General features: G+C 36.8%; 1 protein-coding gene and 1 pseudogene across 6 annotated transcripts in view; one reads left to right on the top strand and one right to left on the bottom strand.

Moving 5' to 3' along the window:
- LOC118501613 overlaps positions 1 to 16,805 on the top strand; it is a 30,996-nt pseudogene extending 14,191 nt beyond the window's left edge.
- ARMC8 (armadillo repeat containing 8) overlaps positions 1 to 17,951 on the bottom strand; it is a 98,464-nt gene that overhangs the window by 69,043 nt on the left and 11,470 nt on the right. For 4 of the 6 annotated variants that reach the window (XM_028518905.2, XM_036030702.1, XM_036030700.1 and 1 more), the window contains exon 2: positions 4,667 to 4,743. The exons of the other annotated variants lie outside the window; for them this stretch is intronic. In XM_028518905.2, coding sequence (XP_028374706.1) covers positions 4,667 to 4,743 — 77 coding nt within the window. The remainder of the gene's footprint in view (positions 1 to 4,666; positions 4,744 to 17,951) is intronic. 6 annotated transcript variants of the gene reach the window in all.

Genomic DNA, 17,951 nt, shown 5'->3' with positions numbered 1-17,951 from the left:
ATTATTATAATGTTATTTTGGGAGAATAGTAAATCCAAACATCCAAGCACAGTAAGTTTTCTATTATCCAGCATTGTTAAGAAATGAGATATAGACATATTCCAATTAAAGTTACTAATTCCATATGTGAAATAGTAACTTTCAAGTTCTTTTAAACTTTAAAAGAACTTGATAATGATGATCAACAGATCATCAAAAATAAGTAAAACAGATGATCAAAAATAACTAAATTTATGTTTTACATAAGGCTTTACTCTAATAGGCACTTGAGAAATTTATAGTGAACTTCAACTCAACTCATCCATTTATTGTGCACCTACTATATGTACAAATTGAACAGAACTGAGAATTGGCAGTAATTTAGTTCATTCTTATAAACAAATTACCCTATGGTGTAGATTTTTGGAATGTATGTAGTTATTAGATATAGTTGCAATTTGTATAAATACCTGCTCAGAAATTAGGAGTTATTGTATTTCACTCTTTATTTTATGAATATATGATTATAAAGCACCTGATATTCTCCAATAATGTGACATTTAATAATTGCATTAAAAATGCCAAAATAATAATACATAATTTGAATACATATAATCATTTCAAAGAACATAAAAATGTGTTAAAGCATTGTGGAATAATATGGCTATATATATTATATATTATATATATAATATGTTGTATATAACTATATATTATATATAGTTAAGTGATTTAGAAATATGAAAGATACATGCACATTTACAAATACAGATATTCTAGGTATCAAAATTAATTCCACATATACAAACAGCTTATCTAACTATATGTAAAAACTATGTCCATCTGACATAGTAATTTCTGAAGAATCTTGCCAGCCTTTAAATCACATTTCTCTGACTGAATTGTCTCAGAATACACAGTTTTAAACAAGTAAGACTCAGAATCACTCCATTTAATTTGGTACTAAAGTCATCTTTGTTTATATTTACCTATAAAACTTTTTAAAAGTAACTGACTAAAAAGTATTAAGGGAATAAATATATATAAATACATATGTATATATTCCTTTATGCGGATATTTGTTTTGAATTATTCTAAAACTTACCCTTTAATTTAAAATTTCTTAAAAACCAAATGCTTAATTTTATGGGAGATCATATCTTCAGCTCACATTAGAAAATGGAACCTCCCTGTATCATACTGAAACCAGAGGCACATAATTTCTTGGAAAGTCAAATAATCACTACTAAAATAACCTTATTTGATCAATACATTAAAATATACTTCAGAAGATACTTTTTAGAAATGGCCAGTTGGTGAAATGAAAACTACAGAATAATTCTATAGTATCTACAACTGTCTGAGTTTACCAGAGAGATCTGGTCTAATTTTTTGTTTCTGGTTCTATTACCTACTCACTGAGTAGGTAAAATGGTCCTTTTATGATGTTATCTATAAAGAAGTTCCCTATATTTTCGGTTAAGGCTATATGCCTGTAACTCAGCTGGGCAGATTAGTTATAAACCATAATGAAAACTCACTATTCACCTTTAACTTTTCAATTTTTGTTTTTCCTGCTAGTATGTTTTATATGTTCACAATCTTATTGGGAAAAACCAGTTCAATATAGCTATAAAAATAATAAAAACTCTTGTTGTCTTGCAGCTAAAGCTAACTGTCAATTCTTTCATATCTTTCCAATGGGATATTTTGGATTCAAAGCCTATTATTTCAGCCTCTGTCTCTTCCTTCCCTAAATTTCATAGGCTACCATGGTTGTTTATACTCTGTGGCCACCTCCCTTCTACCTACCAATTTTGGTCTAGTAATGGTCTCTGGTTGACTCAATAGTGTCTGTGTAATGTGCATAAAAAGGAAAAAACTGGTCAATTCTCCTTTCCAAAACCTCATTTTGATTCCCCCTTTCCTCTATCAACATTGTATTATTCCAATATTAGACAAGATTACTTAAAATAAAAATATAATTCACTTATTCTCTTGACTTTACCAGGTCCAGCAGAAGTAACACCTGCTTGAGTGTGGTTGGTAGGGTGATTAATATGGGTGTAATAATTTATAGCTTTAATTTGAATATTTCGCCTAAAATGTCGTATGGAGTGCTTAAGTGTGATATTATGTTACAGAATAAACATGCTTATGATTTAGTAATAAAAGATTCTGTAATAAAAAAGGAGGCATTATTTGTGCTAGACCCTGTATATAAATTTTCAGGCAGTTCCAAAATTCAGGAAAAAATTAAGTCAGAAAATAAATATTTCTCTGTGAGGAAAAGAAAGCTTTATCAAATCACACTACACACAGTCCTATAAGGCCAGTTCTATTCTGACGTAAAATAGAATGATTCTGAGTGATCTGTCTCTTTAAAACTATAAACAGATTTTAGCATTATAAGTAGCAATGACATTTGCCAGAATGTGTTATCACTCGCATTCTCTTCTCTGAATCAAGAATTCTAGCCCTTCTCCCTTTTCTCTTTCAGTGTGAATTGTTTTATCTGTTTTATATTTTTTACTTGCATTTTCCTTTTTCTTCTTTGAGGAGAATCATCTAATTTTTGAAGTTGTTTTAAATTGGGGCCAATACTGACTAACCACTTAAGTGCTAATTTGTAGTATCCACAACATACCAGGTACTGAATTTTGTATGTCTGGCTTAATTCTTACAACTTGGCAAGATGGGCAGTATTACTCTCCCTTTACAGATGATGAGGTTAAGGCTGGAGGAAATTACAGACAGTAAATTACTCCATCACAAAATGTCAGAACAAGGAATTCAACATACTGTTGTTGTCCAACTCCATATTCTTCCCACTCCACCACCCCTTCACAAAAAACCTTTATCTGTTTTAGCCAACAGCTAAATGCATGAAACTTGATACATTTTTAAGAGGCACTAAGGCTAGAAAACTACACTTTAACTGATTGTTATAATGCACTCTTTCCAATTTATATGCTTTACTTGATATTTTATCAATTTTTAAGAAGTTACAGTGTTCTTTAGTAAATAGAGTTTCTGAAATAGACAAGTAACACTAGAATTAGCTACTGATATCAGATACAACTCAAAGTACAGTCTTTTACACAAAATCCTTGATTGATAAATTGTTATTCTCCTAAATGCTTCTATGGTTATAGAAGCAGTGATAAAAATAATAACATCTTCTACTATCAATCACTGAGCACTTAATGAGTCTGACATTTTCAACTATTTATTGAGGAATCTTAAGTGATTCTTAATCAAGGTGATTTGATTAAATCACTTAGTTATTTCCAGGATTATCAATACACACTGTCTGATTGTGTGTGGAGCGTCTGCCTATCTATCTAAGGAGAAGAAGTATTAAATTAAACCTATCCCCTCAACTAATTTGTGTATGTAAGTACAACCCAAATTGATTTAACAGATTCATTTAATACCACATTTCCTGGTAATAATCAAACTAGTCTCAAAGAGGCTCATTAAATCATTATAAAGTCTCCTAGTTAAGGAGACAAAAGTAAAGTTAACATAATGAGAAAACATGAAGTACCATCTTCTGTTTCTATAATCTGAGAAGCTGTGAAGATAAGGTGGGTGTCAAGTATCCCAGATGGGTGTCAGTCCAGCTTCTAACTTTTCCTTCCAGCTCAACTTGAACAAACAGCTTTCTTCACTTGTATTCAATATTTTGCCTCTACTTTACAAATTCACACCCCCAAGGTATCCCTTCTACCATGCCTTGGTGGTAATGGGGGCGGGGGGGGGGGGGTGGTGAGAGAAGGGAGATTGGAGTTTGAATAAGAACTGCAGCCAGCAGAAATTTCTATACCATGGTTGAGCAAGAGTCAACCTGAAGGTACTATTGACTACACTAGCAGGATGAGAGAAAAAAGGGACTCATTTGTGCCTTTGCTGCTATCCCAAATGTATCTCATCCTGACCCTTTTTTGGCTCCTTCCTTTGGACATAGTTCAGGCCTGCAGGTGCTACATGGTTCCCGACCCTATGAGGAGTCTCAGGTTGGACCTTATACCTTAGAAGTAAGGTGTGAAGAGCATGATAATCTGCTCTGTGGAGAATTCATTTTCAATCAGCTACAATCTTATACTTGTCCCACTTAATTTTTTAAAGCATAATCACCTCAAGTATGTTGCTTAAAAATGTCTCCTCTCATTAAACATGGGAATTTTAGAGAAGGACATTTATGTTATCAAAAGTTTATTTAAATTTTGTAATGAGTGCTTTCCAACTTGTGATATTTAAAACATTACCATGATATTCAAACCTTAGAGATAATCAATGAGTTAACCAAAATCAAAACAAGCAAACAAAAAATCCTCTGAGCTCTCCTCCTAACCCTTTCCTATGATAAAAAGGTCATCAATTTTATTCTCTTGCTTTTGCTGGATTTTAAAGCCACAAAAGCATTCACCAAAGAAAACATTCTTTAAAAAGTAAAACAAGCATTCTACAAAAAAAAAAAAAAAAAATGAAGCTCACCATGTCAGTTAACAACCATACAAAAGACAATTTTTAACAGTACAATATTAAAGTCATGACTTTTAAGGAGTCTTTCCAAAACGGCAGAAGAAAAGTTATAACCCTGCATTTTCAGAATTATATTTGGTAGATTCAAACATGAAAACAAACAAGACTTTTGATAGACTCTTAAATACATACTACTTACATGACACCTTGTAGAACTTTCTGGGGATCAGGGTCAAATAGCCTGTCAACATAGTGGCGACTGCTAGCTGTTACTTCCTAGAAAGTGGGGGGAAAAATTATGACATCTGAAGCCATGCAAATCACAAATTCACAGCATCACCCACATCAAATAGCTATATAATCTAACTTAAGGTAGATGCATTAGAATTTCTATAAAATATTTATATTATTCTGAGAAAAGCTTGTGACAAGATAAATAAGAAAAGGAAGCAAGAAGACACCTGGCTCTCAGTGAAAACATAACTGGACAGTAGGACCTTTGTGGTGAGCCCTGCAAGCTCTGCCAACAGAACAGGGTTAAGTGTTAAGAAGCAGTTAAGTTAAGTTTCTTAACTAACTATTGGATGTCACCCTACATATGAATAAGAGATAGGAATGTTGCTTCTGTTTAGTACCCACTAAAGGGAAAGAAAATCTGGCTTTCAGCAAGTAAAAAGGATAAGAAGCTCATGAATGGTCTATGAGAGATAGTCTAGGTACAAGAGGAAAACTTGAAGACTTATGCACCGTAGCTGCACTGCTAAGACACATACGTAAGTAAAAATAAAAAAGAAAACAAAGGTGCTGTCACACTTTCTGTGAGGGGAAGACAATTAAGAATTAGAGTGATTTCTCAGGTCTGAGACAGTTAGCTAGTCTGAAATGTCTAAGGCTGGATAGAAGGGGCAGAGTTAGAGCATAAAGGGCAAGGGAGACACCTCCGTTTATTTGTATTATGGAGCTTGATCTATATGTTATTTCTTGTAATACTTATTTTTGGGACGTAACAGTGATTTTTTTACATTTAATTTTCAATACTTAACATTATTTAAAACAAAGAGCATTATTATTAGTCCAAGAACCAGAGAAAAAGCATTTTTGTCCCTTGCTTTTTCTTTCTGATGCCTGCTGGAATATGCTCATGTACCCATTAGCAATAAATTATTATAGTGAGGAGAAAATACTTTTCCAGTTTACCCAGACTCCTATCAATAAACAGTTAATTGCCAAGACACAGTGCCAGCTTAAGCTTCTGAGTCACCAAAAGCAACTCTGAAGAAAAACTACATAAATTCTAACTCCCTGACAATATAGTTAATTCAAAATCAAAGCATACTTTCATATTATGAGCTTGCAACCAAAATAGACTCATAGTTTACCGAAATACCCACTTTAAAATGTACTCCACTTATAAAGAACAAAGCTGGAGGTATCACACTACCCGACTTCAAATTATTCTACAGAGCTACAATAATCAAAACGGCATGGTAATGGCAGGAGAACAGATACACAAACCAATGGAATGGAACTAAGAGTCCAGAAATACAACCACAGGTATATGGGCAAAAAATTTTGGACAAAGGAGCCAAAAACACACAATGCAGAAAAGAAAGCCTCTTCAATAAATGGTGCTGGGAGAACTGGAAAGCCACATGCAAAAGAATGCATCAAATTACAGTTTGTCATCTTCTACAAAAATTAATTCAAAATGGATCAAAGATCTAAATATAAGAACGGAAACAATGAAGTACACAGAAGAAAATAGAAGTACTAAACTTATAGACCTGGGTCATAGAAAACATATGAATTTGACCCCAAAGGCAAGGGAATTAAAGGCAAAAATAAATGAATGGCACTCTACCAAACTAGAAAGCTTCTGCACAGAAAAAGAAACCAACAACAAAATAAAAGGCAATCAACTGAATGGGAGATGGTATCTGCAAACAGCTCCAACAAAGGATTAATATTCAGAATATGTAAGAACTCATACAACTCAATAACAAACAAACAAACAATCCATTTAAGAATGGGCAAAGGACCTGACACATGTCTCCCAAGAAGCCATACAAATGGCCGTCAGATACATGAAAAGGCAGTAGGAAATCTGTCAGCACCCTTCAAAAGCTAACTGCTTGTAATTTGCAAACTGTATTGGTATTCAAGAATAAAACCCTGGACTTCCGGCAAGATGGAGGAATAGGTGGTCGCACTGTACCTCCTCGTACAACCAAGATTAGAAAACCAATAATTTACAACAATAATTTACTATCAGAATAACACCCAGATCCGGCAGAGGATTTATCTGAATGGAAGTCAGGCAGCCAAGAAGTTGAAGTAGACGCGTTCATCCGGACTGGTAGGAGAAGACGAGCCGGTGGGCAGGGGGCTGGCTCGGGTCGGCGGCGCGTGGAGGTCGGGGGAAGGTTTGGCACGAAATCGGCGCAAAAGCCATCCGGCGCGCAAGAAGGCAGCGGTGATCCCTGAGTACGCAAGCTGCGGCTGGCAGACCCAGAGGGGCAGCGATTGTGGACCAGGGCAGAACTCGCGGCCCGGAAGCCCAGACAAGGGTCTGAGTCCAGGGGAACGGAACTACTGCCATTGTTTTCTCCCGCCCCGCTCCCGCCCCGCCCCCACATATAACGTCACAATCTAGCGACCAGGGTGCCCAGCCCTGGTGAGCACCTAAGGCTCCGCCCCCCACCGTAACTAGAGCAACCAGACAGGGAAAAAAAAAAAAAAAAAAAAGGAGAGACGGGGGAAAAAAAAAAACAAAAAAAAACCCCATGTTTTCAACAGAGCAAATCAGTCCCCCAGGACTCATCCTTTTGAGCGACCAAGAATTAGCCAATCTATCAGATGCGCAGTTCAAAACACTGGTGATCAGAAAGCTCACGGAACTGGTGGATTTTGGACGAAATTTAGATGAAAGAATGCAGAGTACCATAAAACAGATGCAGGAAGACTCGCGGAGGAGAGCCAATAGTGAAAGGAAGGAATATGAGTCTCAAAACAATACAGTGGACCAGAAGGAAGATAGAATCAACCAAGCAGGAAAGCATGATGAAATAAGAATTCAAAAAATTGAGGAAAAGATTAAGAGCATCCAAGACACCTTTAAACGTTCCAATATCCGAATTATAGGGGTACCAGAATCGGAAGGGGAAAAGCAACAGATTGAGCACGTATTTGAACAAATAATAAAGGAGAACTTCCCCAATCTGGCAAAGGGAACAGTCTTCCAAGAAATCCAAGAAGCTCAGAGAGCCCCAAAGAAGTTGGACCCAAGAAGAAACACACCAAGGCACATCATAATTACATTAGCCAAGGTAAAAACAAAGGAGAGAATCCTAGAAGCAGCAAGAGGTAAGGGGACAGTAACCTACAAAGGAGTTCCCATCAGACTGTCAGCTGATTTCTCCAAAGAGACCTTACAGGCAAGAAGGGGCTGGAAAGATATATTCCAAGTCATGAAAGACAAGGACCTACATCTCAGATTGCTCTATCCAGCAAAGCTCTCATTTAGAATGGAAGGGCAGATAAAGTGCTTCTCAGATAAGGTCAAGTTAAAGGAGTTCATCATCACCAAGCCCTTATTTTATGAAATGCTAAAGGGACTTATCTAAGAAAAGAAGAGAAAGAAAAGACATCTATAGTAAAAGGACAGCAAACTCACAAATATCAACAACCACACCTAAAGCAAAACCAAAAGAAACTAAGCATCCTTAGTTTCAGGAACAGGAACAGGAACAGGAACCACAGAAATGGAGGGCACATGGAGGGTTAGCAGCAGGAGGGTGGGAGGAGGAGAGAGGGGGAAAAGGTATAGAGAATAAGTAGCATAGAATGTAGGTTGAAAATAGATAGGGGGAGGGCAAGAATAGTACGGGAAATGTAGAAACTAAAGAACTCATAAATATGACACATGGACATGAACTAAAGGGGGAAATGTGGGTGGGAGGGGGTACAGGGTGGAGGGGAGAGAAGGGGGGAAATGGGACAACTGTAATAGCATAATCAATAAAATATATTAAAAAAAAAGATACATGAAAAGATGCTCAACTTCACTAGCTGTTAGGGAAATGCAAATCAAAACTACAATGAGATACTGCCTCATGCCTGTTAGAATGGCTATTATCAATAAGATAGGTAATAAGTGTTGGGGAGGTTATGGAGAAAAAGGAACCGTCATTCACTGCTGGTGGGAATGTAAATTACTACAACCACTATGGAAAACAGTATGGCGGTTCCTCAAAAAACTTAAAATAAGATTTACCATATGACCTAGCATAACACATCTTCTGGGTGTCTACCTGAGAAACCTGAAAACATTTATTTGCAAAGATTTATGCACCCCTATGTTCACTGCAGCATAATTCATGGTGGCCAAGACACAGAGACAACCAAAGTGTCCTTTAATAGAGGACTGGATAAAGAAGATGTGGTACGTATATTCTGTGGAATACTACAGCCATGAGAAAAGATAAAATATTGTCATTTGTGACAACATGGGTGGACCTTAAGAATATTATGCTAAGCGAAATAAGTCAGTCAGAGAAGTTAAGAACCACATGATTTCACTCATTTGCAGGCTATAAACTCAAAGACACACAAAGACAACAGTATGGTGGTGACTAGAGGGAAGGGGTTGAGGGGGTAGTAAAGGGCAAAGGGAGCCAAATATATGGTGACAGAAGATGATTTGTTTGACTCTGGGTGGTGGGCACACAGTGCAATCTACAGATCATGTACCATAGAAATGTACACTTGAGTTCTAACCAGTATAGCTCAGTTGGTTGGGTGTTGCCCTGCAAAGTGAAAAGGTCGCTGGTTCAATTCCCAGTCAGGGCACATGGCTGGGTTGTGGGCCAGGTCCTCAGTTGGGGAATGTGTGAGAGGCAACCAATAGGTGTTTCTCTCCTTCTTTTTCTCTTTCCCTTCCTCTCTCTAAGAATACATAAAATATTTTTTTAAAAAAGAAAAGAAAGAAATAGACACTAGAAACCTATATGAACCTATTAACCAAGGTCACCTCAACAAATTAAAAAAAAAAAGGAAGTGGTAGTAAAAGCAAGACTGATGAAAATTCTTGTGCCTAACAGGGTACCATGAAAATACCTGCTAACTGGGTCTGGTTTCCTCAAAATAACAGAATCACAGAGTCAGAAGGACAAATCCCTTGGTTAACAAATGAGGGATGATCTTTATCTAGAAGTCAGACTGTCAAATGTGAAGTAGGGATGCAAACAACTGTACAAATACATCAAGAGCAACATCCAGGATTAAAATGAAAATAGTATTCCTGTAATAAAAACAGGTAAGTTTTGTCACTCCATTTGAGCACATGTGTTTTCCTGGCTTTCTAACAAGGTTAAGTTCTTCTGAGCACCTCAGCCCCTTAGCCTCCTGCCTCCTTGGGTTTAATCTTTGATTGTACTGCTCCTCTCAATATATTTTCCCACAGCTTCTACATCTCTTGCCTCTTATTGTGGTCTTTAAAAAGGTAGTTGAGTTTAAAACCTGTATCTTAAATAACACAAATTTTGCGCAGTTATAGCTGTTTTCTTTAGTGTTCTGTGCCTAGTTCATTCAATTTAAAAAGCAGTGAGTACCTACTATATGTAAGGCACTGAAGAAGTCATTAAAGATTAAAAAATTAATTTTCAGTAGTCAGGCTTGGTCTCTGCCCTCAATAATGCATATTCTATTGTTATTGGGTTATATATTTATATCCCCTACTTGAATACAAAACAGATGTATGCAAACATAAAGGGAGCACTGAGGAGGGAGTTAATAAACCAGGAGACTCAGTGAGGCCTTCTTAGAGGAGTTGGTTTTGGAAAATGAGTAAGACTGCCCAAGAACGGGCACAGAAAGAAAAAAACACAGTGTCATAATCAGAGCCATAGGACATGTGAAGCCAACACCCATGTAACATCAGCAAGTATACCAGGTGCTGGCATTGAAAAAGGAGGGAAGGTAGAGGGGTGACCACAGAATGTAAAACACAAAAGGCCAACTAAGAGGTGACCCATCAGTGCAGAGTTCAGATGAGCTTCTGGTTTAAGTTCTGTGCTAGGTGCCAAAGAAAGTAAGAGAATGCTATGGCAGAGCTTTGCATTTAAGGAGCTTACAATCTATAAGGAGGTCAGTCATGTACACAAAAACTAATCCTCTGAGCCGCCTAGGTATTAGGAAGTTGGGCAATACAGTCACTTTTTCATGTTTATCTTACTTTGTGCTTCTGCCTAACATATTCATTTATTTGTCTGTATGGGACAATTCCTATTATTTCGCTGTTTTCTTTTGTAAATCAGGTCATCTCTCCCCTCTCAGCCCTCTTCTCTCTTCTTTCAAAAGACAGTCTGGATTTGAAAGAATTTGAGAAAGAAGGCAATTGGTCCAGATATTAAATAGGTTGCTCAGGAAAAGCCACCTCCTCCTCCTCCTAAGGAACCTTCTTTTGCCTCTGTACCTTGTTTCCTTAGCCCATTTCTTCTATGGCTCACTTTTAACTGCCCCTGTAACTTTCTAAATAAACTTTCTCTTATAATTTGGGAAAAAAATAAAAGAAGGTAACATCTGAACAAAGACCTGAAAAAGGTGGAGGACTAAGTCTTGCAGCTATCTGGGAGCAAAGCTTTTTAAGCAAAGAGAATAGCAAATGCAAAGGCTCTGAAATGGGGAGTATCTACTGTGCTAACAACAGAGGCCATCACAGTTGGAGCAGAATGGGCAAAGGAGAAAGCGGGAGACTTTCTGGTCAAAGAGGGGCCAGCTGGTAAAGAGCTGTGTTGTCCAATATAATTACCACTATCCTATATTGTCAATGAGCATTTGAAATGTGGCTAGGAACTGAACTTACACATTTTTTAATTCTTTAATTAATTAAATTTAACTCTAAAAACCCACACTGGCTCTTTCCAGGTGGCACCAAGCCATGGGCATCTCTTGGGACAACTGGCACGAGCACTGCAAGACCAGGGGCAAGAGAAAGCCCTACCACAAGAAGCAAAAATATGAGCTGGGGCACCCTGCTGCCAACACTAAGATTGGCCCACACGGCACACATACAGTCCATGTACCAGAAGGTAACAAGAAGTACCGTGCCTTGAGGCTGGACGTGCACAACTTATCCTGGGATATGGAGTGTTATACAGGCAAATTAAGGATTAATGAGGTTGTCTACAATGTATCCAACAACAAACTGGTCCACACCAACACTCTAGTAAAAAATTGCAGCATACTCAAAGGCAGCACACTGCTGACAGTGGTGAGTCCCACTATGCACTGTCCCTGGGCTGCAAGATGAGGGCCAAGCTGACTCCTGAGGAGGAAGAGATTTTAAACAAAAAATGATCAAAGGAAATTCAGATGAAATATGATAAAAGGAAAAAGAATGCCAAAATTAGCCGTCTTCCTCAGAGGAGCAGTTCCAACAGGGCAAGCTCCTGGCATGCATCGCTTCAAGACCAGGCCAATGTGGCTGAGCAGACAACGACATGCGAGAGGGCACGGAGTTGGAGTTCTATTTGAGGAAAACCAAAGTTCAGAAAGGTAAATAAATCCTCCTCCCTCCTATCTTAGCTCATGTAAAAAAGGTGTTTGCTGCTCTAAAAAATAAACAAACCAAACCAAACATACACTGGATTCATATACTAGAAAACTTTTAAGTGTGTTTAGAACTACTTAGTTATGTAAATCTACTTTTTCAATAGCAAACTTTATGAAACCTAAATATCAAACAAGTATTTCCAATCAAAATTCAATATCCAAATTGTGTAAGATACACACCAGATTTTGAAGACTTGCTATAAAAAAGCAAAATAATTTCATCAATAATTCCTTATATCAATTACCTGTAGAAATACTATTTTGATACATAGGTTTAAATAAGATATACTAAAATTAATGTCTTCTATCTTCTTTTTATTTTTACAGCACAGCTACTAGAAAATTTAAAATTACATGTGTGGCTTGCATTGTTTTTCCACTGTGCAGCACTGGTATAGAGTCCTGCTGGTAACTGCAAGAATTTTGATTTTTATGGCGTGAGCTGGAAAGCAATTAGAGTTTTGGGAAAATAGAGACATGATCTGACTTGTTTTAAAAGGATCTCTCCCTCTGGCTGCAATTTTAGGAACAGACAAATGTGTGGAGAGAGTCAGAGAACAAAAAGCAGGGAGGCTAGGTAGGAGACTATTTCAATAATCAGAAATGCTGTTATTTTAGAGACATGATAGTAGCCTGGACTAGGGCAAGAGTTTGGAGGTAGTAAGATTCACTTAGATGCCAGATAAATGTTTAAGTTAAAATGGCTGTCAAATTGGATATGCTGTCAGACTAGATATGGGATGTAAAAGAAGAGAGAAACTAAGGATAAAACCTAAGTTTCTTGTCTGAGAACCTATAAAGATTGAGTTGCCAGTTAATGAGATGAGGAAAATTGTGGGTGGTGCAGGTTTGAGTGAAAAGATCAAAAGTTCAGTTTGGGACATGTTAAATTAAGAATTTTATTAGACATGCAAATGATAATGTCAAGTTGGCAGTTGAATACATAAGTCTATAGTTTAGGAGAGAGTTGTGGGCTGGAGATACAAAATCAGGGAGTTGTCAGCATATTAATGGGATGAGTTCAATAAGGGAGTGACCATGGATAAAGCAACCCTTGAAGACTGAATTCTGGAGACCTTGAAGAAGCAGCCAGTGTGGTGGAAGGAAATCCAAGAAGCCAAATGAGAGAATGTTTCAAGGAGTGAGTAATCACATATGCCAAATACTACTGATATGTAGCTTAAGATGATAACTAAAACTGACCACTGGATTTAGGAACATGAAGACCATGGATGATCTTGACAATAGCAGTATGGGTACAGTGGTGGGGCCAAAACTTGCTTCCAGAAGGTTTAAGAGGGAATGGGAAAAGAGGAATTAGAAAAAGGATATACAGACAGCTCTTTCAGGGAGATTCATTATAAAGGGGAGTGAGGAAACAGAAGAGTGGCTAGAAGGAAAAGTGGAGTCACGAGAGTTTTGTGTGTGTTTTTTTTAAAGATGAATAAATTAGAGCATGCTTATTCGTTGGTGGAAAAAATTTTAATAGAGAAGAAAAACTGATGGTGCAATGGAGAATAGGAGAACTTCTGGAAAAATGTTCATGTATAATTCAGAGGGAATGGAATTAACTAACCAAATACAGCATGGAAAGTACAATAACCAAAAGAATTTAATTAGGTGGTTATGGTAGTTGAGAACTTGGGGACATTCTCTCTGATCACTTCTATTTTTTTTAGAGTAAAAATGCTGAGGGTGGAGATGGGGCAGGATAGGGAGGTTACCAGTTTGAAAAAAGAGAAGGAATAAGACACTGAATGGGCCAGAAATATGTACCAGGACTGCCAGGCAGCACTAACTCTCTCAGGGGATCATGATTATAAATTTAAAGTGAGACTAAGTAAGCATGGCTATGTTTTCTTCCAGGTACACTAAAATATATAGAAGTAAACATCAATAAGAGTTCAATTTAGCCAGGGTTGGATATTCACACTGAAGTTCCTTCCTGTCCATGCAAAAAAGTTAGGAGGGTTTCTGATAGTCTGATCTTTCAAGATGTGGCTTTATTCTCACTTCAAAAAAACCAATGCCCTTTTAAATTACTTTGTATATATAGCTTCCAGTAGCTGGAAGGAACTGTATACATGGTGATTCCTCCATCTTCCCAACTAACAGAGTGAAAGTGTCAAGTAACCAGCTAAAAGCTCAGGGTACACTATGTGCCCACAAAAAAATGCAAAGCTAGCCAGGGTCAGACTATGACCTCTGCCTTTTGGCAGAAGGCTTCAAACAAATGACCTAGTAAGACTTCAAAACACAAACTCATTTTACACATTCAAAACTGTAACAGAGCCACCACATGGGGTGAAGGGCAAAAGCAGGTTTATAGTTGGGAGTATGCAAAACTGTCTATTCTTATATTAGTATTTATCTATTAAGTATTATATTACTTATATCATCTGTCTTATTATTTTGTATCCTTACTTACAATTTATCTTTTAGGTAATGATGGCTGGTAATTTAAGCAACAACCAACAGAAGTAGATAAACCTGCTTTTGCCCACCCTTGTATATTAAAAACCTATTATATTTTATGCTTAATAGCAGCCCCCGAAATTATACTATGTGAAAACGTACATGGATCCCTTCAGCATAGTTTGTAGACAGCACATTTATGAATTAGAGTTTCTTCTAAGAGTTGACTCTACTGTGTGCACAAACAGGTAATCATTAAAAAAGAAATTGGAAGTAAATTTCTTCTTGCAAGAAAAAAAACAGAGACAGGTAATGAGTTGCATTCCACTGTGTGGAAGCAATTTCCCTTTTATTAGAGTGACCATCTGTGACAGGTAGCCTGAGTTGGTCCCCAATGATCCCCACCTCCTGATATTTAAGCCCTGTATAACATCTCACCTTGATTGAAGACTGGATGCAGTGACTCGACTCTAGCAAATGTGGAGAATGCAGCAGATGTGATGCATGTCATCTCAGTTCTCTCTCTGATAAAGCCAGCTGCCATGCTGTGAGCTGCCCTCTATGAAGAGGCCCACATGACATGGAACTGAGAGAGGCCTCTCTCTGGCCAAGAGCTGGCAAAGTACTGAGGTCCTTCTCAGTTCAACAGCCCACAGGTAACTAAACCCTGCCAGTAACTTGGAATTGGATTCTACCTCAACTGAGCCTTCAAGTGAGATGCGGCTCCTGATGACACCCTGACTGTAGCTTCACAAGACTTTGGGACAGAGGCACCAGCTAAGCCACACCTGAATTCCTGACCTATAAAAGCTATGAGATAATAAATGTTGTGTTAAGGCAGCTAAGTTTGGGGGTAATTTGTTACACAACAATACAACAGATAAATGGACCTTCAAGTTTATCATAATGAAGGGGCACTGTAATAACTGTCACAGAATAATACACATAAACCAAAAGCTTTGGGCTACAGGATAACCCTTCTTTAGTAGTACAAAACAAAAGAGGAAAAACTTAGTCAGAAAACTGGTCAGACATCCTGAAAAGGCAAACTAGAATAGTTTCTATTTACCCTTCTAAATAAACTACCCATGACTGGGGTGAATTAAAACCTTGCATTTCACAAAACAAATTTTTCAGGGTTTTGAATGCAAAATTACTAAGTCCCAGACTTGCCACAAATGGAATTTAACTAAAAAACAGAAGTAAGTGTGTCCAACTGAAATTTGGGGGTGAAGCAATGAGTGTATTAGACAGTGAAAAATGACAATTTAAGGTTAATAAGAAAATATCAAACTACTTTTTATTTCACTAAGGTCTTACTCTATGTATATCTGATTATAACATAATGTTCTTTGTTTTGAACATACTCAGGCATTATGTGGTAGAAAAAACAAATGATTTGGCATTTATGACAGGTTTGAGTCCTACTTTTACCACTTAACAAACTTTATGACTTAGGGCCAAAATAAAATTCTGAGACTGTTTCTTCTGTTATAAAATGGTAATGTTACGACATAGCTCACAGTGTGGATCAAATGAGATAACGTAAGGGAAACCCTTTATAAACTGTAAAAATACCATACAAATACTGATTTCACTGAAATTCTATTTTTGTACAAAAAAGATAAATGGCTTTAATGAGTGTGCTAATGTTCCCCTTGGTTATACATATTCATGATCAAACCTATTATTTAGACAAAAATATCTTTTCTCACCTACTACCAACTTTCTCAAAGAGAAAGCTATATACTTAACAATACGCATTTGAGTGTTAAACTTAAAAACCTAAACTTTTCATTACTTGGGATTTCTAAAAACCACTAAAAATGTATAAAGTAATAATCTATGCAGTTTTTATCACTAACTTTAGGTGTTACACCATGGACATAAAGAAAATATAAGATCATGGTTAAGAATACCAATGTATAGTTTAAGAAGTAATCATTTTATATATAGTGTTCTCTCTCCCATATAACTGACACCCCAAAAAGAGACAGACAACACCCCAAAAAGAGACAAATAAATATTTTTATAATACTTGACACTTGTTTAGTATGTTACTGTTTGCAAAGCATTATCCTATCCACTTTCTCATTTAATTCATATCTGTCTGTAGTGTAGAAATTAAAATATTATTTTCCTCAAGGGGAAATTGTGACCCCTAAGAAATGAAACTTTAAACTAATGATTGTCAATCAAATTTTAATATCAATTATTCCACAAACTACTACAGATTTCAAGAAAAAATTGTTCATAATGTTCATCATTCAGCACATAAAATCTTGGTTGGGGGAAAAATGAAAGAAGTACAACCAAAAAATAGGAAGTTTAAGACCTATCTCAGACAAATTTAACATGTGAATATCTTTAATTTACCAGGTGTTATGCTAAGTCCTGGTAATAGAGAGATAAGTTAGTCTCTTATTCTCAAGGCATTCACAGCACAGAAAGGGAGCAGATATGTACCCAAGCTACAAATATAACTTGTAACACATGATTAGTGTAAACATAAAAGTCGATACAAGATAGAAACTCAAAGATACAACCAACAGAAGTACTGAAATTAGGGGTGGAATGGGAGGTGATGTCTAAGCAGTGAGAATGAGTAATTTGAAAGACTAGTATTAATTTGCCAGGTAAAAAAGGAAGAAAAAAAAAATACAAGGACTCTAGATGGAAAGCACAACACATGCAAAAGAGAATTCTGAAGCAATGTGGTGTGTCTGAGAAATGCAATTTAGTATTATAATGATATAGTATGCACTTAGAAATACAAAACAAAGTTGATGTTGTACTCTTTAATGCAGTCAGTCAACAAATATTTAAGCACCTATGAGACACTATTCTAGGTAATTAACAAAGACCCTGTCCGTTAAGGAAAAAAGAAAAGCCCACACTTGCAGAGCTTACCTTTTAGCACCAGCAGAAAGATAAAAAGCAATAAATGTAATAAAAAAGTAATATAGCCCTGGCTGGTGTGGCTCAGTGGATTGGGTGCCAGCCTGCGAACCAAGGGGTTGCTGGTTTGATCCCCAGTCCAGGGCACATGCCTGGGTTGCAGGCCAGGCCCCCAGTAGGGGGTGCACAAAAGACAACCACACACTGATGTTTCCCCTCTCATTCTCCCTCTCTTTCCCTCCCTCTAAAAAATAAATAAATATTTTTTAAAAAGTAATATAGAATATTAGAGCGCTATACATACTCATGGGAAACATGTTTAATCGAAACACTTTATTTCCATGTCTTTATACTACAGGGTCCAGCAGAAGGAACACCTGCTTGGGTGTGGTTGGTAGCATACATGAATGTCTTGCATGAGATGGACAGCAATTTAAACATTTTACCTAAAGTGTTATATGGTGTGCTTGAGTGTGACATTGTTATGTTACAGAATTACATGCTTATAATTTTGTAATAAAAAGGGGGCGTTATCTGTGTAGGACCCTGTATATACACTA

This window comes from Phyllostomus discolor, chromosome 7 (genome assembly GCF_004126475.2).
Source record: "Phyllostomus discolor isolate MPI-MPIP mPhyDis1 chromosome 7, mPhyDis1.pri.v3, whole genome shotgun sequence".
Taxonomy (NCBI): domain Eukaryota; kingdom Metazoa; phylum Chordata; class Mammalia; order Chiroptera; family Phyllostomidae; genus Phyllostomus; species Phyllostomus discolor.
This window is presented reverse-complemented; position numbering and strand designations above follow the sequence as displayed.